This window comes from Paramisgurnus dabryanus, chromosome 2 (assembly GCF_030506205.2).
Source record: "Paramisgurnus dabryanus chromosome 2, PD_genome_1.1, whole genome shotgun sequence".
Lineage (NCBI taxonomy): Eukaryota > Metazoa > Chordata > Actinopteri > Cypriniformes > Cobitidae > Paramisgurnus > Paramisgurnus dabryanus.
Genome location: NC_133338.1, coordinates 59,241,765 through 59,265,041, shown reverse-complemented (window position 1 = coordinate 59,265,041; position 23,277 = coordinate 59,241,765). Strand labels below are relative to the sequence as shown.

Here is a 23,277-nt window from a genome sequence, read left to right as displayed (position 1 = left end):
CGGGGTGAAAAACCCCCTAGGAGAAAAAAAACCCGGGCTTATATCCGAGGAAAAATAAGTCTTAGGAGGGAAAAAGCCTTGGGAGAACGGATAAGGAGATTTAGCGGAGAATAAGCGGGTTCTGCCGGTGATCGTTGGTCAGGCATCAGCTGGGAATCAGGATGAAGGACGGCCAGTAGATCAGAGGTGTGCCGACTTTCACATCTACCGGGACTGGGTCTGTTTGTCTCGTTGTCCTCGGGGGCGAGGACGAGACAGGAAGAGAAAAACAAAATCGTATTAGCGTAGCGGCCGTTCATATGTATTGAAGTGTCACACAGTGATGTGGTTTAACTCAGCTTAGTTCCAGACAGACTAACTATTGCGGCATAATTATATTATCCACAGTTGAGGATTTAGCAATTTATAGTATATATGGTAAATAAGGGTCACCTTCCGATCTTTAAGAGAAAATGAAACCTGACGACCCGTTTGACTAAGGCCTAAAGCCCCACTGTTGTCGTTAATGCAGATTCAGTGGAAAACGGGTCTATATTGTATACCATTTACAAGACCACGAGAAAACGCAAAACATCGCAACCCGACCATACGTGCTAACCCGTTTGACTAAGGCCGGAAGCCCCACTGTCGTCGTTAATGCAGCTTCAGTGGCAAACAGGTATGTATGGCATACTATTCACAAGACACACGAAAACGCGAAAAATGCATCCCGACCGTACATGCCAACCCGTTTGACTAAGGCTGGAGGCCCCACTGTCGTCGTTAATGCAGGTTCAGTGGCAAACGGGTCGATATGGCATACTATTCACAAGACACACGAAAGCACCAAAATCGCAACCCAACCATACGTGCCAAACCGTTTGACTAAGGCCGGAAGCCCCACTGTCGTCGTTAATGCAGGTTCAGTGGCAAACGGTGGCAAACTATTTAATGCAATTCATTGTAAGTGTTCATGCAGAAAAGGTTTTTATTTATTTATTTGGTTGGTCTGTGTTATGACCGTGAGTGCTTTGTTCCGTGAAAATAACTATTGCGAGTTAAGTACCTTTACTAAACAAGTTATGCGAATGCTTTGTTGAAGAGAAAAGTTTTAAGTCTAGATTTAAAATGATCGACTGTGTCTGATTCTCGGACATCGGTTGGTAAATCATCCCAGAGCTTAGGGCCTAAGTAGGAAAAGGATCTTCCACTTTTAGACACTTTTGATAGTCTAGGGATAATCAATAGGCCAGAATTTTGCGACCGTAGTGTGCGTGATGGATTGTATTCTGATAGTAATTCTCTAAGATATGAGGGTGCTAAGCCATTTAAAGCTTTGTAGGTGATTAGTGATATTTTAAATTGTATGCGATATTTAACTGGTAGCCAGTGTAAAGATGCCAGAATTGGGCTTATGTGGTCATACTTCTTAGATCGAGTAAGTACCCTTGCAGAAGCGTTTTGAACTAGCTGAAGCTTGTTGACCTGATTTGAATGGCATCCCCTGAGTAGCGAGTTACAATAGTCTATTCTAGAGGTCATAAAAGCATGAATAAGCTTCTCTGCGTCAGATGTAGACAGTATATGGCGTATTTTTGAGATATTTCTAAGATGGAAGAATGCTGTGCGGCAGACGTTGGCGATATGACTATCAAAGGATAAGTTGCTGTCGAACATCACACCTAAGTTCCGTGGAACCGTGGAAGATGGCACCACAGTAAAGCCATCTATGTGCAATTTGTAATCTGACATATTATGTTTGTAGCGATTTGGTTCAATAATAAGTATCTCTGTCTTATTGGAGTTGAGCTTAAGAAAGTTATGTGCCATCCAGTCACTAACATCGCTAATGCAGTCTTTTAGCTTAGAAAACGTGTGTGTTTCGCTGGGATGCGAGGAGATGTAAAGCTGGGTATCATCCGCATAGCAGTGAAAACTTATGTTATGTTTCCTGATAATGTCTCCTAGGGGTAACATGTATAACGAGAACAGGATAGGACCTAAAACTGATCCCTGCGGTACACCGTATTTAACCAGGGAGTGATATGACTCTTCCTCATTTACATAAACAAAGTGATAGCGATTGGTTAGATATGACCTAAACCAGGCTAGCGCCTGACCACTGATACCAATATAGTTTTCTAGTCTATTGAGTAAGATTGTGTGATCTATTGTGTCAAAGGCTGCACTAAGGTCTAGTAATATAAGAATTGAGATTTCACCACGATCGGATGTTAATAGGAGGTCATTTGTAACTCTAAGCAACGCTGTCTCTGTGCTATGGTGGGGCCTGAATCCTGATTGGAACTTTTCATATGTACTATTATTTGTCAAGAATGTGCGTAACTGGCTTGCCACTACCTTTTCTAATATTTTCGAAAGAAAGGGGAGATTTGAGATTGGTCTAAAGCTATTAAGCTCTCCTTGATCAAGCTGTGTTTTTTTAATCAGCGGTTTAATAACTGCTAGTTTGAAAGCTGTTGGAACGTATCCTATTTCTAGCGATGAGTTAAAGATATTTAGAACCGGGGTTGACACTACAGGGAATACCTCTTTAAGTAGTTTTGTGAGAACGGGGTCTAATATACAGGAGGATGATTTGGATGATGTGACTAGTTTAGAGAGCTCATCTATTGTAGTAGGTTTAAATGAATCAAGATGTTCGTATGGTAGTCTAGTGTTAAGTGAACTAATGGGTAGAGTGGTGGCTGGCTGGGTAGCTACGATGTTTTCCCAAATAGACGAAATTTTGTTAGAAAAGAAGTTCATGAAGTCGTTACTATTGTGTTGAAGTTTACTATTGGTTTCTGTTTGTTCTTTGTTTCTAGTCAGTTTCGCAACTGTGCTGAAGAGGAAACGAGGGTTATTATGATTCTCATTTATAAGCTTGCTACGATATGTAGATCTGGCGGTTTTAATAGCCTGTCTTTAGTGTTTAACACTCTCTTTCCATGCTGCACGCCATACTTCTAACTTTGTGCTTCTATAATTTCTTTCCATTTTTCTAGCTGCCTTTTTAAGGGCTGCGGTGTGATGGTCATACCATGGAGCTGGCGGTTTTTCTTTGAATCTCTTTTTTCGAATGGGAGCAACGGCATCCAATGTGTTAGAACAGACATTGTTTAGGTTTTCTATTACAATATCTAGATTGTCACAGTTATCTGCTACATGGTAAATGGACTGCATTTATATAGCGCTTTTAACAGACCTATGGCCATCCAAAGCACTTTACAATTAGCCTCACATTCACCCATTCACTCACACATTCATACACCGAAGGCGGTTTCAGCCATGCAAGGCGCCAGCCAGCTCATCGGGAGCAGCTGGGGTTAGGTGTCTTGCTCAAGGACACCTCGACACTTGGTCCAGTGGAGCCGGGGATTGAACCACCAACCAACCTACATGAACCACTAGGCCACTGCCGCCCCAGTGGCCTACATGTTTCATTTGGGACAGGTCTGGAAGAGTGATAATAAAGCTATCTTTAGTGGTGGAAATTATTGTTCTGGCTAGTCAGTAGCATGTTGTGGATTGAGTGATCCTATCTAGAAGTACAGTGTATGACACAAGGTAATGGTCAGAAACTGCATCACTCTGAGGTGATATTTCGACGTCATTAATATTGAGTCCGAGTGACAGAATTAAGTCTAATGTGTGCTTACGAGTATGCGTTGGCCCTGTCACGTTTTGTCTAATATTGAGAGAATTTAGAACATCCATAAACGCACGTCCTAATGCATCTTTTTGGTTATCCACATGAATATTAAAATCACCAACGATAAGAGCTTTATCTACAGTGACTACAAGCTCAGATAGGAAATCTGCTATTTCTTTAAGGAAATCTGCATGGTGGCCCGGAGGTCTATAGATTGTCGCTAAGGCAAAAGAAAGCTGTTTGTGGTTACGATCAGTTATTTCCATATTTAACAACATTACTTCAAATGATTTAAATTTAAGTTCAGATTTTTGGTTTACTTTAAAAATTGTGTTGTATATTGTAGCTACACCACCCCCTCTCCCCTTTAATCGAGGTTCGTGTTTATAATAATAGTCTTGTGGGGTGGATTCATTTAAACTAATGTAGTCGTCTGCTTTAAGCCAGGTTTCTGTTAAACAGAGTACATCTAAGTTTTGGTCTGTAATTATTTCATTGACAATAGGTTCTTTATTGGTAAGCGATCTAATGTTAAGAAGGCCGAATTTTAACATTCAAGGTTCATCTGTTAATGTATTGTTTTCTAATTTTATATTAATCAGATTTGTACCAGATGTAACAAGCGGTGCTCTGTATTTATTTGTTCGGGGAACAGATACAGTTGAAATGTGCTGATATTTCGGTAAGATTGACTCGAAGTGCTGGGATATAAGTGGTCTTGACATATCACGGCAGCTAACAGACGGACGGTTAAGCCGATCCGTCTGTTTGCTGACCTGGGCCCTGGATAGTCAGACTATATCAGAAATAAGAATATTGATCAGATTTCTAGTGAGTATAGCACTTCCTTCCGATGACGGATGAAGGCCATCTCGGGTTAGGAGGAATGGTCTTCCCCAGAAATGCTTCCAATTGTCTATAAACCCTACATTATGCTGAGGGCACCACTTTGACATCCAGCCATTGAAAGAGACTAATCTACTATGTGTTTCATCTCCCCGGTAGGCAGGGAGGGGGCCAGAGCATATTACATTGTCTGACATTGTTTTTTCAATTTCACACATCTCCTTAATAGTATCTTTGGTGATTTCCGACTGTCGGAGTCTGGTGTCATTCGTGCCGGCGTGAATAACAATCTTAGAAAACTTCCGCTTAGCATTAGCCAGCACTTTAAGTTTGGATCTAATGTCAGACGTTCTGGCTCCCGGTATACAGTGGACTATGGTGTTTGGTGCCTCAATGTTATTGTCCTGAGTATAGAATCTCCAATGACCAGGGCACTTTTAAAAGGTGTTTCAGCTGGTATACTCCTTAGGGGATCAAATCTGTTAGAAACTACCGTAACGTTATGGGTCTTAGAAGGACGCCGTTTATGACTATGCCGCCTGACAGTCACCCAGTTAGACCGCCGACTTGACTCTGATGTTGGAACCGAGCCATGTGTATTTTGATAAACACTATGCGCGCTCGATACAGTATTTGTAATATTTACATTAGCATCTAATGTCGGAACCGAGCCATTAGTCTTTTTGCTCGATAGATTATTTGCAACAGTAACATTAGCGGTTTTGCTATCCTCAACTAGCGTTCGGATGCGCGATTCTAGTTCAGCAACCTTCTCAGTTAACCTTAATACTTCAATACACTTAGTGCATGTAAACCCCTCTATGCTAACAGCAGAAGCTAAACTATACATGTGGCAAGTAGTACATGTTACAATAACAAGCGGAGTCTTACCGCTTTCATGCTGGGCGATGGCGTCTTCGTTTACCCGAACGCGTTCCCCGGAGCTGCATCGCGTGGGGTGTTCGGTTGTGACGCGCCTCGGTCGCCTGCGAACGTCTGGGGCCAGGGTGATGTGGGGCATGCTGAATCTGCGAAAGCCGGGCAGCGGTTCCTCCACAGCTTCCCGATCGCTTTCATGTTGGGCGATGGCGTCTCCGTTCAGTCGTTTACGGTCTGTGAAGCTGCATCGCGTGGAATGCTCGTTTGTTGCACGCCTCTTTCGCTTGTGGACGTCCGAAGACACGGTGAAGTGGGCGCTATACCTTGCGTTGGATCTGCTAAAACCGGGTAACAACTCCTCCACAGCTTCTCGCTCAGGTGAGGACAGTTCAGAAAAGCACATATCAGATGAATCCGCCATTAGATCGGAAAGATGTTAGCTGGCTATATGCTAACACTGGGTGTTTATTAGTGATAAATAGGGTCACGTGGTAGTACTGCTCAATAATCGTCACAGTAAAGTATTCCTATGTAAAACTAATAAGTTATATTATATAAATAGGAATAAGACGTCACTCAAATCACATTTGTAGGAAGTGGCCAATGAGGCCCATTGTGTCCCATTAGCCTTGGAATAAAAATCTCTTTATTAATTAAAACCATTTCAATTTTCTGATGCATTAAAAGAATGTAAAGTATAACCTACTTACACAAAACATAATTATTGTTTTTCTGTCCTGTTTTTTTTTAAGTGTGAGCCAATTTACAGAAGCAAGTATGGATTACTTTTTGTCAGAATCATTGTGGTTTCACTCAGGTCAGTCAATGGTCTGCTTGATTATTTAAAAATTTCCCTTAATAATACAATTTAAACTTCATTGACATGCAATATTCAAGTTTTAGACAAAATATATTATTGAACATGTACGTGTCAACAGTTCATTTAGTTTTTGAATACTGTATATTTTGAGGTGGTTTTAAACTGTAAAGCACATGGTTATGATTTTTTATTGCAGAGGTGTTGTTAGAACCCGAATGACAGAAAGTGTGGAAGCAGAGATTCAGGTAGTGTTCAATGAAACCTCTCCTCAAACTATCCCAAGCGACGCTAAGGTTGCAGAAGACCTAAAGGCAGCAGCAGCAAATCCAACCTTCCAACTGAACCTGCCCATATATCCTAACTCCATTACTCTAACTAGTAAGTTGTTTTTACAGCTCTCTTAGTGCGACCTGTTTGATTTGACTTTAGAACGTCTTTCCATGTGTGGTTCATTTGCAATCATGTTTTTTTTTGTGCATCCTCAGAACAAATGCAGAGAATCCCTGTAACCTTCTTGACCAATGGCACGTACGTGCCGGCCCTCTTAGATTCGACATCCAATGATTTTCAAGACAGGTCATCAATGATAAAACAATGGGTAAGCTCAAAGTGTTAACTTGGCTATTTTCTGAAGTACACATAATGACATCATCTTATTTTGCATGAATAGATGGATAATGTTATTATTTTTGTTTTTGTTTTAGCTTGAACCTTTCTTCATCACAGATTATAAAGCATCATTCAGTGTTTTATATTTAACCAACTACAGGTATGCACACGTCTGTCTAGCCATCAATGCTGTGAAAATGATTCATTTTATATAAACCTCCTACTGTAAGATTTTATTAAAACTAACATACGGTAGAGACTGTAAAGGTGTTGTCAGGTCACCAACAACAAAACTGTTTGTTTCTTGTCTTGTTATTTTTATGTTGAAAATAATTCGTTTTGCTTGAATCTGGTTTGTCCCCAGTTCTTATTCCAAAAATACTGGTCTAAAAGTGAACATCCCCACAATCAAAAATGGAATGGATCTTACTTTTCCAGCAAACACAATTTTACCCAATGACACACAGATAGTGAACACTATGCTCCGAGCCGCCTACAATGAGACATTACCTTTTAAAATCTTCACTTATGAAATTGTGGTCAATGGCACAGGTATGTTATTCCTTTTTTGTTTTTACCATCTGTTAATATTAAGAGTATTTATCTATAGTATTTCCCCTACTGCTCTTTTGCTTCAGACAATATTCAAAATGCTAAATAAATAAATGTTGTTTTATTTCTTTTCTTTGTAACACAGCGTACTCCTCAGGTGAAGCGAGCAGTCGGACCAGCATGTTGACGGCTTCGCTCCTGGTTGTTTTGTCACTTCTGGTCACGCGGTTCGATTGATCGTAGTCTACTACATGTACGCTGTAATGATTCTTATTTATTTGCATGTTATTTCATCTTTCTTGTGCTTCTTGAAAAATTTTAATTGGGGAAAAGGCTGTGCCTCCCCAGGATATTTGTACCTCTCCAATGCAACACCAAAGCCCCACCCTTAAAACTGTACAGTCTTTAGGCAACAATGCCAAGCATTACAAAACATCTTACACTTGATGACATGAAGTGTCTGGCACAAACAATTTCCATCTTCATGAAACCTGCAGAACAGCTCAGATATACGACAAACTATGAAAGGACCCAATGTCAAAACCATCTGAGATAAAACTCCTGAGATTCACATTATCAACTGTACTCTCAGAATGTTGTGTCATAAATATTCATCTTGACCACACACTACACTAACACAAAATTAATTCTCAGTAAGCACTTACTCCTCTTGTATGGTAGTTAGTTATTTATGTATGTGTTGTTTGACTTCTCCTTGTAATCGTGTAATGGAAGTCTATAGAACTGATCCTTTCTGTGTTTATGAACTTTTAAAAAATATCTATTTACACTGAACTCTGAGGCCCAGGGAAATGCAATGAACCCAGGGATTTTACTTTCTGTTCATCTTTTTTCGCTGCTACCTCTGCAAATGCAGCTTTTAGCTTTGAGGGCGATCCTAATGAAAGTCTTGGACTTTCTTGTATTTGTATACATGTATGCATCTGTCTCTGATGTGCTGTTTAAGTCCACATTAAGTCATTGAGATACTTGAATTTGTCTAAATTCAACACAAAGTCTCAAATTAAATATCTCTCTGGTGTTAATTTTATTATAAAAATTTTATTTATCCAAACATATTCTTTGTTAAAAGTATTCACACTGGATGTTGTTTAAGAATGTAAAGGGGGTTCTAGAATAGAGACCCTCGTGTATTTATTCTTATTGTTTTAGCTTTAAACTACATTAACTTATGATTTATGTTGTAATTCTGTAAAATTTTAATTTATATAGTGACATATATATATATAAATATAGTAATATATAATAATTTTCTTTTAGGCATGTGTTAATGCAATCAGCAGTTTAAATAAATAAATCAAGCTGTAATTTACTGTTTTGTGCTAAATAAAGTATTATAGAACGCTTTACGTTGCTCACTTGATTGGATAGAGAAAATACACTATTGCAAGAGTCAGCAGTTAATAATATGTTATAATATGTGTTTCAGCAACACGCTTGTTGTTCAAAGCTTATCTGGTTTGAAAAACATGCTTAGGATATATGGGCAGCATGTTTGTTGGAAGGCTATTTTCCTTTAGGATCTTTTCATTTTAATAGGGGAGCAGTGCCGTAGTGGCAATCGGGAGATTCTGGACTTTTCCCGGTGGGCCGGTAGTGTTTTAAGGCTGCGAGGGCTGGTCTGATAATAGCCGTGCTTTCAGTCTTTAGTCATGCACTCCGGCCACACTAAAACCTATTTATCATATATTTAACATGCTTCAGCGCTCAAAATGTATCTGGCCGCACTGCTCTCTCTATCAAGCCCGTCTCCCCTGGAGTTCTATCAGCCAATCAAAAAATAAAGAAAGAGGCTACACAATAGCCAATCAGAGAATAGGACTGTTGTATCTGGGTAAGATTTAACACAACAACCAATAAAAAAGCATAGCCTCGCACACCCACAGAGGAATGGAGCTCCGAGCATCACTTTGAGCAGCACAGAGTAAGTCTGATCTCTGTTTTAATGTTACAACAAATGCACAACTTTGACACAAACAATGACAACTTGACTGCTGTTAGAAAATGTTTCCCAGATAATCAGCATCAGTTTTTCACGAGTGTCTGTAACTTAGCCAACAGTTTACAGCCTGTTCACTGACAACACCTGCTCAGAACACGTAAGTTAGTTTAAGCCTCGTTATATTTTCGTTATCACACGATGACTGACATTTTGTCACATAAAAAATCTCTCTCCAAACAGGCTTAATAATTTTATAAGCAACTGCTTTGCAACCAAAGTTCATTCAATTCAATTTTATTTATATAGCGCTTTTCACAATTGTTAATTGTTGGAAAGCAGCTTTACATGAGTAGATGTAGAGGAGAACATTGAAAATCAATACATAGTATAAGAAGTAGAATAAAGCGGCTATGGATAAACCGTGTAAGCGAGCGTATTAATAATGTCACGTATACAGTAAAGTGCTAAGTTAAGCCAAAGTTGGCTGACTCTCCCTGGGACCTTCACAGCAACAAGAACTGGGTCTGTTTGTCTCATTGTCCTCGGGGTCGAGGACGAGACAGGGAGACAAAAACAGAATTCTATTAGCGTAGGGGCCGTTCGCATGTAATGCAAGTGTCATACATTATAGTGGTTTAATTCAGCTCGGTTCCAGACAGGCTAACTATTGCGGCAAGAGTAAATTACCCATATGAGGTGTGTGAGTGCTTTGTTCTAGACAAAATAACTACTGCGGGAAAAGTACATTTACTGGACATTCTATGCGAATGCTTTGTTAATGAAGAATGTCTTAAGTTTAGATTTAAATTGCTCGACTGTGTCTGATGCTCGAAAATTTTTTGGTAAGTCATTCCAGAGCTTAGTGGCTAAGTAGGAAAAGGATCTACCCCTTTAGACACTTTTGATATTCTAGGGATAATTAAGTAACCAGAATTTTGTGATCGCAGTTTACGTGGTGGATTGTATTCTGATAGTAGTTCTTTAATATACGAGGGCGCTAGGCCATTTAATGCTTTGTAGGTGATTAGTAATATTTTAAATTGTATGCGATATTTAACTGGTAGCCAGTGTAAAGAATCCTGAATTGGACTAATGTGGTCAAACTTTTTAGATCGAGTAAGCACTCTTGCGGCGGCGTTTTGAACCAGCTGTAACTTGTTTACCTGATTTGCATTGCATCCCCCGAGTAACGTGTTACAATAGTCTAATCTAGAGGTCATAAAAGCATGAATAAGCTTTTCTGCATTTGATGCAGACAGCATATGGCGTATTTTTGAGATATTTCTAAGATGGAAGAATGCTGTGCGGCAGACGTTGGAGATATGGCTATCGAAAGATAGATTGCTGTCAAACATTACGCCTAAATTCTTAACCGTGGAAGATGGCAACACCGTGCAGCCATCTATGGGCAACTTGTAATCTGACATATTATGTTTGGAGCGATTTGGTTCAATAATAAGTATCTCAGTCTTATTGGAGTTTAGCATAAGAAAGTTATGTGACATCCAGTCCCTAATATCACTAATGCAGTCTGTTAGTTTAGCAAACTGGTGTGTTTCGCTCGGATGTGACGAGATGTAAAGCTGGGTATCATCCGCATAGCAGTGAAAACGTCTCGGTTACGGATGTAACCCTCGTTCCCTGAAGGAGGGAACGGAGACGTCACGTCGTGACCGACGAATTGGGAACTCGCTTAGAGAGACCAATCTGCTTCGTATACTACTAAAACGCCAATGAACTTGGCATTGAGATATTTGCATAATGCTGGCGCCGCCCCGCCAGGTGCCTTTATAAGCAGCAGGTGCAAATAGGAAAATTAGCTTCTTTTCGCTGAGAAAGCCGGGAAAATGAGACCGGCCGATAAACAGCAGGTGGCAGCACCTGTGGCGACGGGACGTGACGTCTCCGTTCCCTCCTTCAGGGAACGAGGGTTACATCCGTAACCGAGACGTTCCCTTTCAGTCGGTCACTACGACGTCACGTCGTGACCGACGAATTGGGAATCCCTATCAAAACGCCACTAGGGGCTGACCTCTTCCAGTGTCTGCGTAAAGCCCTCCGGTTCCACTTAAGGAGGAGGAGAATTAGGTTTTAAGGCAGAAGGCCGGGCACTAGATGTTCCTTTAACCCCACAGAAGTGCCAGCGACTGGGAAGCGCCCTACCTGAGCGGGATAGGAACGCTGCGGAAGCCACCACCCGTCTTAAGGGTTAATGGTGGGCGAAAGTCAACCGTAGTTGAGGTAAAAATGACAGCCGTGGCTGTGTAAGCAAAGCAGTGCTCTGCTAAGGGAAACGTGGGCTAGTAGGATTAACCCCACGGAAAAATACTCACAAAGGAACCCGGTGGGACACAATGTGGAGCCCGAGCCAACACGTAGGTTCGCGAGGATGCAGCTAGTGAAGGCTGACAGCCAATGCTCCGCAACAAAGGCTGCCAAGGCAGCGGAGGAAGAACAATTCAAACCATTACGCATTTTTGTTCTGAAGGCCTTCCATACTGACACAGTTATGAAGCATCAGATGGAGGCTGCAAGCCGACCTGTGAGACTGTTCTCCGTGCTCCCCCTGGTGAGGAAAGAACACGAGAGGATACAGGCTCAATACGAACACTGTAAAATCTAATGAACGTATTAGGTGTCGCCCAACCAGCAGCTCTACAGATGTCTGTTAGCGAGGAACCACGAGCTAGAGCCCAAGATGAGGCAACGCTCCGTGTGGAGTGCGCTCTCAAATTAAAGGGGCAAGGAATACCCTGAAGATTATAAGCCAGGGCGATAGTATCAACTATCCAATGAGACATCCTCTGCTTAGTGACAGCTTTCCCTTTCTGCTGGCCACCATAACAAACAAAGAGCTGGTCTGAGGTCCTGAGGCTTTGCGTGCGAACCACGTAGAGTCGCAGTGCGCGTACGGGGCACAACAAAAGCCATGGTTGGGTCTGCGTCCTCCGGGGGCAGCGCTTGCAAGCTCACCACCTTATCTCTGAAGGGAGTGGTGGGAACTTTGGGCACGTAGCCTGGTCTGGGTCTCAGTGAGACAGCAGGACCAAACTAAAAGCACGAATCGTCAACAGAGAATGCATGTAAATCCCCTACTCTTTTCATGGAGGCCAATGCTATCAGGGTCAGAGTTTTCATTGATAAAAACATCAGACTCGTAGACTGCAAAGGCTCAAAAGGGAGACCTGAAGGCTTCAGCACCATGGACAGGTCTCAGGCGAAAGAGGGAGGGCGCGAGGGGTTTAGCCTGCGAGCGCCTCTTAAAATGTAATAATTAAATCATGCTGGCCAACTGATCTGCCGTTGATAAGTGAGTGATAAGCAGAAATAGCGGCGATATCAACTTTAATGGTGGAGGGACAGCCTACCATCTAACCTATGTTAAAGATATAAAAGCACAATGTTAATGGGCATTCTCTGGGGTCCTCGCGTTTGCGAAGAGCACCGGGTGACGAAAAAGGTTTCATTAAGCGCGTAAGCCCGTCTTGTGGACGGTGCTCGAACCGCGTCGATGGTGTTAGATACCGCTTGCGATAAATCACCTAAACCTTGCGCGCGCTCAACGACCATACATGGAATCCCACAGGTCGGGGCGCGGGTGCCATAATGTGCCCCTTCCTTGAGAAAGAAAGTCTTTCCTCAGGGGAAATCGTCAGGGAGGGGCTGTCGCGAGGAGCATTAACTCTGAAACCCAATTCCTGGAAGTCCAGTACGGGCGACTAATAAAAGGCTCTCCTCGTCCTGCCTGACTTTGCACAGTGTCTGCGCAATAAAGCTCACTGGAAGGAATGCGTATTTACGCACCCCCCGCGGCCAGCTGTGTGCCAACGCATCCACGCCGAGGCTGCCCTCGGTTAGTGAATAAAATAGGCGACAGTGGGTATCGTCCGGCGACGCAAACAGATCTATCTACGCACAACCGAACTTCTTCCAAATTAGCTGGACCGTCTGGAGGTGGAGTCGCCATTCGCCGGGGGCGCAGCTCGGGAAGCGCGTCTGCCGCTGTATTGAGCGAACCCGGGATGTAAATGGCACGAAGGGACCTCAGATGCTTCTGACTCCAAAGGAGGAGATGACGAGCGAGATGCGACAGGTGACGAGAGCGCAAAACCGCCTTAACGGTAAATAACGCAACAGTCGCAATGTTATTGGTGTCGGCTAATACATCCTTCCCTCGCATCTCCATAGCGGAGCGTACAAGTCCCAGATATACAGCGCACCGCTCGCGGCAGTTGGGGTGCTATGCACACCCCTGAGACTGCAAGCCCGTCATACGTGGCTGATCATCCCGTGCTGAGGGCATTGCAATATACAGAATGCCAGGAGACCCCTCAGGGGCATATCTTCTTTCGGAAATGCCGGGTCTACCACAGGGAAAAATTTAAATGACACGCAGGTGCAATGTTTACACGGTGTATGTCGGTGTGCCACGCTCTCCTCGAGACTCGATCGTAAGCCAATGCTGAAGCGGTCTCATATGAAGCAGCTAGGGCGGCGTCACAGCCGCAGCATGCTGTCATATGTCCAGGAGCTTCTGAAATTGTTTCAGAGGGACCGCGTACTTCCCTCGAATTAAACCGAGGCAAGTCAGAACTGACTAGGTTGCGCGCTCTTATAAAACACGCCAATTAGTCGATCGAGTCTTATTTCCATACTGAGAAAAAGGATCCTCTGCACGGGGCAAAGTTGCTCTTTCCCAGTCGACCTGAAGACTTAAACGAGCGAGATGCCAAAGCATTAACTCTCTGTGTTCGCGCACGTCTGCCAAGAACGGGCTATTATAAGTCGACGTAGAAAAAAGCAGAATGCGAACAACGCTCTCTCTCTGACATTTAAATGCCGTGACTAGCACATGGAGACACGGAGAGAGAGAGACAGCTCGAATGGTGTACTTCGTATTAATATGCCCACCCCACGACGCAGAGCGAAAAACGGTCTAAAGCGAGGGGAGATGGACACATAAAGTACACGTCTACAGGTCTAAGGCTGCAAACCGATCTGAATATTGAAATACGAGCCTCGGCGTTATCATCCAAAAAGAACACCTTCGTAGAGCCGGTGCGTAAATCAAATCGATCGTAACCCGCCGCGTATTTTGGGTACTATGAGATAAAGGCTGGAAAAACCCTATCATCATCATCATCTCGGTAAGAGGGACCGGCTCGAACATCCTTCGCCAACAGGATATCGACTTTTGCACGCAGTACATGTGCATCGGACGCTTTCACTACAGTGAAACGAAAGCCCGAAATTTTGGGGTGTGCCGGATTCGTAACCGAGGCGGATCGTGCGTAAAACCCAACGAAACGGGCTGGGAACTGAAGCCAAGCACCCAGGCACCGTACGAGGAGAAATAACGACACTACCGAAGTACCCGCGGTGGGGCAGCGAAGCGAGACAGGTGGGACTGCCGGTGCGTCTGCTGTGACAGCATAAACATCTACAGTATGTGTGTGTGACACTGACCTGAGCCCGCTGAGGGTGACGGTCGTCTGGTCTCCTCTGCGGAGAGCGCAGACTCCGATAAGGGTGCTGGTGGTCCGGTCTCCTCAGCGGAGAGCTCGGACTCCTCAGGTCACCCGCTGGCGATAGAGGAGAGGTAGGGTGAGCTGGTGTGTGCCCGCTCACGGCTCTCTCGATCCTCTGGAGACCTGGAGAGGGAAGAGGAATGCACTCTATGTGTGGTTAGTGGGTACCGGCTAAACAGCCGGTGGAACATATGCAAACCAAGGATTTTCCACCCGACCCTCTATCGGGGGAAGGAGCTCTATCTCCTGAAGAGTGATCCTCTGCCAATCCGGGTCGCCCTTCACTGGCCACTTAAACTCCCGATTTTCACGGGAAGCGGCTAAGCGGGCGGGGCGAGCTGCTGACGACCGGTTCCCCTGCGCTGCCGAGATGGGGTCCGAGGAGGGGAACGGAGGTGGTCGCCGCAGGACGCCGACGGCGAGAGGCAGACTGAGGAGCCGGCGTGGTGGACCAAGGGCAGCTCTGTTCCGCCGGGGCATGACCTAGGAGATCGCCTCAGTCTGTGCAGCGGAGCTGTACGACTCCCCTGGCTCGCCGAAGAGGCCGGTCTGTGAGACAGGAGCATTCAAGTTGTTCTCGTCTGCGTCCGTCATGTCAGCCAGACACAGCCAAAGGTGGCGATCTTGAACCACTGAGGTGGACATTGCACGACTGAAGGTCGCGGCCTCCCTGGTAAATCCTTTGTGAGCCTGCAGCAACGTTATTACGTGCAGGGCTGAAGCCGCCTCTCCGGCATGCCTGATGGGCAGCGTCCGTAACCGGACGACTGTCTACAAACACGGGAGGGAAGGGTTGGGTGGTCCCTCCAGGAACGCATCCCGCTCCACTGAAGGGGTCCCCGCCCTCAGCGGCTCCGTTGGTGAGGGAGGTGAGGGGTGAAAGCTGAACGGCCGGACGGCCGCAAATCACGTCAGCTCTTCGTGCCGTCGGGGAAGAAAGGCACAGGAGGAGAGGACCGAGAGGCCCGAGCAGCTCCGAAGTACCAATCATGTGGGCGGGACGGTTCGGGCGGAGAGGGGTTAACCTTTCCAAATCTACCGTCTCCGCCGCTCGCGGGCACGGCCGCCATCTCCGGAACGACTCTGCCTCGGAGGAAAAATGGACACCCCTCTGATGCTGCAGAAGTGACGGGACCAGCAGGAGGTCCAATGGATTCGGCAGACATCGTAGAACACGACTCTGCAGTCTCCACCGGAGCCTCAACCGGCTGAGGATGAGAAGGCCGGTAGGTGGAGGACGCATCCTCCGTCCTACTCAGCGTAGTGACGCGAAGGGCGCCCTGCGAGCGCTTGACAGCCGCACCATGGCGGCGTCAGCACTGCAAAGGCGCGGACAGCGTTCCCGTAGAAACGACAGTCGTCTCCGCAATCCAAGAGGGTTATGCTCTCACAGAGAGAACAGAAACTCTCCACGAACGCAGCCCCGGAGTGCTCGATGCCTGAGCACGAAGACAGCGCTCGTGACCGTCACTGGAACCCTTATACTTCTCGCATCCAAGATCGCACGGGCGAAAAGCTATCCTGAAAAGGACGCTGATCCCCGCATATACGAGAGAGTGGCTGCCTTTAACAAGGCACAAAGCTCTCTCGTATCACTCTTTTAGGGAAATTCACTCAGATGCTTAGTTGATGAGCGCACAGGAAGGCAACGCACACACTAAACTCAAAACAATAAACAGATGTAGAGCCGTGGAATAAGCGAAGCGTCCGCTGTGATACTGCTAGTTCAACCAACTTCAGCAATCAAATCCCAACAGAGTAAAGTAGCTTCTCAGTAGCAGATAAAGCCGGCTTTCGAAGCGAAAAAGCTAATTTTCCTATTTGCACCTGCTGCTTATAAAGGCACCTGGCGGGGCGGCGCCAGCATTATGCAAATATCTCAATGCCAAGTTCATTGGCGTTTTAGTAGTATACGAAGCAGATTGGTCTCTCTAAGCGAGTTCCCAATTCGTCGGTCACGACGTGACGTCGTAGTGACCGACTGAAAGGGAACTTATGTTATCTTTCCTGATAATGTCTCCTAGAGGTAACATATATAGCGAGAATAGGATAGGGCCTAGAACTGATCCCTGAGGTACGTCGCATTTAACAGGGGAGTGATAGGACTCTTCCTCATTTACATAAACAAAGTGATATCGATTGGTTAGATACGATCTAAACCAGGCTAACGCCTGACCACTGATGCCAACATAGTTTTCTAGTCTATTGAGTAAGATTGTGTGATCTATTGTGTCAAAGGCTGCACTAAGGTCTAGTAATATAAGGATTGAGATTTCACCACGATCGGATGTTAATAGGTCATTTGTAACTCTAAGCAGTGCTGTTTCTGTGCTATGGTGGGGCCTGAATCCTGATTGGAACTTTTCATATGTATTATTATTCGCTATGAATGTGCGTAGCTGGCTTGCCACTAGGGATGGCTCCCGCGAAACTGACGTTTCGACACTGTGTCGAGATCCCGAAGCGTAAATGTTTCGAAACACTGCTCCGAAATGTGATTCGAAACACCCATGTCACGTGATGAAGTGATTCGAAACACCAAGCGGTGCATTTCACAAGTATTTCGAAAGGTGGCGTACCTGTCGAATCTGCTTCGAATCTTAAACTGACAGGGTAGGAAACAAAACTGACAATACCTCATAGATGCGTTTTTGGCAAGATCAAATACTATAAATTACTGAAAAGAAGTAATTTTTCCTCATAGGTATGTAACACTTAGGCTACTTACAAAAAATGCATGCCAGCAAGTGTCCCTTGTGTGAGAATGTTTTCAAAGGCTGGAGAAATGATATGTAAAAAAGTAGCTGGTTGAGTTTATCAACACAGAACAATTTATATATTTGAATAAAGATCTTTATATGTAAACAATGTGGCATATTATGGCTTGGTATATTTTATGAATCTCTTATTATTTATTTGGTATATCTCTATTCAATTTTTTTTCATTAAATAGACCCGAATAGCCTATAGTTATCGACAATTGTGAGCCTAAAAGCTCATGTAGTTGTCAAACAGATGTTAAAACAACAACAAAACTATTTTATTATGATGACGTAGCACATACATTTCCCAGGTTCGATCCTAAGATCTACGAATGAGAGTCGAAAGCACTATCCACTCTCCCATTCTATCACTTGTGTGCCAATCAAACAACATGTGGGATACAATTTGTCAGGGCTCGTCTAAAATCTTGTCAAGGCTGCTTCATGTAAAGACATGCAAACGACCGCTAGGTGTCACTGTGGAGGCGGTTTCGGATTGATGTTTCGAAGCCTCGAAACATACGGCACAATTGATTCAACTGTTTCAGTGTTTCACGAAGCCTCGCTCTGCCCACCACTACTTGCCACTACTTTTTCTAATATTTTAAAAAGAAAAGGTAGATTTGAGATTGGGCTAAAGTTATTAAGATCTCCCTGGTCAAGGTTTGGTTTTTTAATGAACGGTCTAATAACTGCTAGTTTGAAAGCTGTTGGAACGTATCCTTATTCTAGCGATGAGTTAAAGATATTTAGTACCCTGTCGGACACTACATGAAATACCTATTTTAGTAATTTTGTGGGAACGGGGTCTAATATACAGGAAGATGATTTAGATGATGTTACTAATTTAGAGAGCTCTTCTATTGTAGTAGGTTAAAATGACTCAAGATGTTCGTATGATAATCTAGTGGTAAATGTACTATTGGGTAGAGTGGTGGCTGCTTGCGTAGTTTCTATGTTTTTCCCTAATAAGCATAATTTTGTTAGTAAAGAAGTTCATGAAGTCATTACTATTGTGTTGGAGTTTACTATTGGTTTCTGTTTGTTCTTTGTTTCTAGTCAGTTTCGCAACTGTGCTAAAGAGGAAACGAGGGTTGTTATGATTTTCTTTAATAAGCGTACTGAGATAGGTAGATCTGGCAGTTTTAATAGCCTGTCTGTAGTGTTGAACACTCTCTTTCCATGCTGAACGCCATACCTCTAACTTTGTGTTTCAGTAGTTTCTTTCCATTTTTCTAGCTACTTTTTTAAGGGCTGCAGTATGATGGTCATACCATGGAGCTGGCGTTTTTTCTTTGATTCTCTTTTTTCGAATGGGAGCAACGGCATCCATCGTGTTAGAGCAAACGTTTTTCAGGTTTTCTATTATAATATCCAGATCTTCACGGTTATCTGCTACATGTTTCATTTGAGACAGGTCTGGAAGAGTGCTAATGAAGCTATCTTTAGTGGTGGAAATTATTGTTCTGGCTAATATTTAGCATGTTGTAGACTGAGCGGTCCTATCTAGAAGTATTGTGTATGACACAAGGCAATGGTCTGAAATGGCATCGCTCTGGGGTGATATTTCGATGTCATTAATATTGAGTCCGAGTGACAGAATTAAGTCTTATGTGTGCTTACGAGTATGGGTGGGCCCTGACACGTTTTGTTTAGTACCGAGATAATTTAGAACATCCATAAACGCACGTCCTAATGCATCTTTTGAGTTATCCACATGGATATTAAAATCACCAACGATAAGAGCTTTATCTACAGTGACTGTAAGCTCAGATAGGAAGTCTGCTATTTCTTTAAGAAAATCTGTGTGGTGGCCCGGAGGCCTATATATGGTAGCTAAAATGAACAAAAGCTGTTTGTTGTTACGATCACTTATTTCCATGTTTAACAGTATTATTTCAAACAAATTAAATTTTAGTTCTGATTTATGGTTTACTTTGAACATTTTGTTGTATATTGTAGCTACACCACCCCCTCTCCCTTTTAGACGAGGAACGTGTTTATAAAAATAGTCTTCTGGGGTGGATTCGTTTAAACTGATGTAATCGTCTGCTTTAAGCCAGGTCTCTGTTAAACAGAGTGCATCTAAGTTTTGGTCAGTAATTATTTCATTGATAATAGGTTCTTTATTGGTAAGCGATCTAATGATAAGAAGGCCGAATATTAACATTTGAGTTTCATCTGTTAATGTATTGTGTTCTAATTTTATGTTAAAGGGACACAAGGCAGCATTTTTATGTTAATAAATCATCTTCGTAAGTCTGTATATGGTTAAATGACTCATTACATGACGAATGAAGACTCTCTCGCCCGCCCCTACCGTCTGTAGGAAGAATACCCCACTTGCAAGTTCGCTGTATCCGACCCGGTGTCCTTCAGTCTCGTATAGTCTTAGATATAGAACGCATTTACTCCCAGACACTAGGGGGAGCTAGTAGAGAAATAATACTCAGACTTGCCTTGTGTGCCTTTAATAAGATTTGTTCGAGACTAGGTAAATGGTGCTCTGTATTTATTTGTTCGAGGAACAGACACAGTCGAGATGTGTTGGTACTCTGGTAAAAAAGGCTCTATGTGCTGGGATATATGTGATCTTGACATGTCAAGGCAGCTAACAGACGGATGGGTAAGCCGATCTGTCTGTTTCCTGACCTGGGCCCTGGATAGTCAGACAATATCAAAAGTAAGACAATTGGTCAGATTTCTAGAGAGTATAGCACTTCCTTCCGGAGACATCTCTCTTTAGCAGGTCAGGTCTTCCCTGGAAATGCTTCCAATTGTCTATAAACCCTACGTTATGCTGAGGGCACCACTTTGACATCCAGCCATGAAGAGACACTAATCTACTGTAAGTTTCATCCCCCCGGTGTTATGTGGATGAAGGAATGAACCCAAATGCAGACAGAGATCATGAACACTAAAGACTTTAATGAAGACAAAAACAGAAAATAAAACCCACGAGGGGGCAAAACAACATAAACTGGTTACTTGGTGAACACTAAACTAGACAGGACTAAACTGTGACACTAAACTGGATACATATAACAATAAACTAGACAAAACACTTGATATATAAACACTTGACTTGACTTGACTTTTAAACAGAGTACTCACAGGTATTGGGAAAACAATGCACAAGCACAGGACACTGAATACAAGAGGATTAAATAGGGTAACAAATCAAGAGGGGAACAGGTGATAGAAATCAAACAATAATGAGGAGGATGACAAGGGAGCGGGGTTAAAGAGACAAGACACAGGGAACACGTGGTCCAGTAAACCAATACTAAGACCACGTGAACCCACACAAAACATGGGTCTGTCATGATTCTGCCACAAGACTAGATTAAACAAAGGACAAGATGGCAGAACCATGACAGAATCCCCCCCTAAAGGAGCGGCTACCAGACGCTCCCCAGGGGAACACTAGACACGGGACAAGACAGACTGACAGATAGACAGACACCAAGAAAACATAACAAATATACACAGGGGCAGACAAGATAAAATTACAAGAGGGTTAGGGTGACATAATAAAAACAACAAACAAGGGAGGGGGGGCGGAGGCAAAACAGAGTTCACAAAAGAGAGTCCAGGTAGGGTGGAGCTGGGTGGGCAAGGGGTCTTGGGTTCAGGGGTAGTGGAGGACTTGGGACGAGGAGTCCGGGCAGGCTTGGTGGGGATCTTGGAGGGAACAGGCTTGGTTGGGGATGCAGACTTGGTAAGAGGTACAAAAGGAGGCAAGCCAGGGTTCCAGGGCGTGGTAGGGGTAGACAAGGGAGCAGATGGGGGCGAGCCAGGACTCACAGGGTAGGAGAGAGAGTCAAGGGAGGACATGGAGACAGTAGCGGGGGACCAGGCAGACGAACAGGATGACAGTGCTGGGGAGGAAGCAACAGAAAGAGCTGGAGAGACAGGGGGCGCTGCGTCCGGCAGCGGAGACGAGACAGTGACAGGGGGCGCTGCGTCCTGCAGCGGAGACGAGACAGTGACAGGGGGCGCTGCGTCCGGCAGCGGAGACGAGACAGTGACAAGGGGCGCTGCGTCCGGCAGCGGAGACGAGACAGTGACAGGGGGCGCTGCGTCCGGCAGCGGAGACGAGACAGTGACAGGGGGCGCTGCGTCCGGCAGCGGAGACGAGACAGGGACAGTGTCAGTGACAGGGGGCGCTGCGTCCGGCAGCGGAGACGAGACAGGGACAGTGTCAGTGACAGGGGGTGCTGCGTCCGACAGCGGAGACGAGACAGGGACAGTGTCAGTGACAGGGGGGCGCTGCGTCCGGCAGCGGAGACGAGACAGGGACAGTGACAGGGGGCGCTGCGTCTGGCAGCGGAGACGAGACAGGGGGAGCTGCGTCCGGCAGCGGAGACGAGACAGGGGGGCGCTGCGTCCGGCAGCGGAGACAAGACAGGGGGCGCTGCGTCCGGCAGCGGAGATGAGACAGGGGGCGCTGCGTCCGGCAGCGGAGACGAGACAGTGACAGGAGGCGCTGCGTCCTGCAGCGGTGGCCGCGCAGTCGGCAGGGACTGCAGCGGTGGCTGCGCAGATGGCAGGGGTGGCAAGACAGGGGAGGCTGCGGCTGGCTCGAGAGCCGAGACAGGGGGTTCTGTGGCTAGCAGTGACGCCGATGCTCCCTTTCTCCCCTTCTTCCTCCGTGGCCGAGGAGCCGAGAGAGAGGCAGTAGAGATGGGCACTGCGGAGGAGGCGACAGGCTCCGTGGAGGATCCTTCGGATGTCGACTTCCACAAGCTCCTCCTCTCGCGTTTCCTTTGGAGGTCGACAGGCTGGGTAGAGCTCTTGGAAGCAGAGGTGGTGAGAACAGGGTCCACAGGCGTAGCAACAGCCAGGACTCGACCCTCCGGGATGGAAGGAAGAGGGGCATGACTGGAAGCTCCAATAGGATCCCTGGACTCCCGGTTCATTAAGAACTCCAACGTGTCGGAGAAGCCCAGGGGTTTAACAATCTGCTGCTCACACTTGGTGAGGGCTCATCCAGGCAACTGTTAAAAATGAGCTTTAGCTCTGGCTCGCGAAACCCAGAGCCGCTCGCTGCTCTCAGGAAGTCGAAGGCAAAGTCCTTGACATCTCTGCCCCTCTGGCGAAAACCAAATAATACATGAGCCTGGTGGGCTCTTCTGAAAGAAAGGTTGGAGTCCATAGTCTGCTGGGTTCAGTTATGGCTTGTGCATTCTGTTATGTGGATGAAGGAATGTACCCAAATGCAGACAAAGATCATGACCACTAAAGACTTTAATGAAGACAAAAACAGAAAATAAAACCCACGAGGGGGCAAAACAACATAAACTGGTTACTTGGTGAACACTAAACTAGACAGGACTAAACTGTGACACTAAACTGGATACATATAACAATAAACTAGACAAAACACTTGATATATAAACACTTGACTTGACTTGACTTTTAAACAGAGTACTCACAGGTATTGGGAAAACAATGCACAAGCACAGGACACTGAATACCAGAGGATTAAATAGGGTAACAAATCAAGAGGGGAACAGGTGATAGAAATCAAACAATAATGAGGAGGATGACAAGGGAGCGGGGTAAAAGAGACAAGACACAGGGAACACGTGGTCCAGTAAACCAATACTAAGACCACGTGAACCCACACAAAACATGGGTCTGTCATGATTCTGCCACAAGACTAGATTAAACAAAGGACA

The 23,277-nt window shown here is 44.9% G+C and overlaps 1 protein-coding gene and 1 pseudogene across 1 annotated transcript in view; one reads left to right on the top strand and one right to left on the bottom strand.

Moving 5' to 3' along the window:
* Window positions 1-8,707, top strand: part of LOC135743858 (uncharacterized) — a 62,882-nt gene extending 54,175 nt beyond the window's left edge. The window contains exons 16-21 of the mRNA XM_065261719.2: window positions 6,112-6,176; window positions 6,376-6,557; window positions 6,665-6,777; window positions 6,884-6,948; window positions 7,153-7,340; window positions 7,486-8,707. Coding sequence (XP_065117791.2) covers window positions 6,112-6,176; window positions 6,376-6,557; window positions 6,665-6,777; window positions 6,884-6,948; window positions 7,153-7,340; window positions 7,486-7,577 — 705 coding nt within the window. The 3' untranslated portion in view covers window positions 7,578-8,707. The remainder of the gene's footprint in view (window positions 1-6,111; window positions 6,177-6,375; window positions 6,558-6,664; window positions 6,778-6,883; window positions 6,949-7,152; window positions 7,341-7,485) is intronic.
* A 1,355-nt stretch (window positions 8,708-10,062) lies between these two features.
* On the bottom strand, window positions 10,063-22,515 carry LOC141281581 (uncharacterized; annotated as a pseudogene).
* Between the last annotated feature and the right edge of the window lie 762 nt (window positions 22,516-23,277).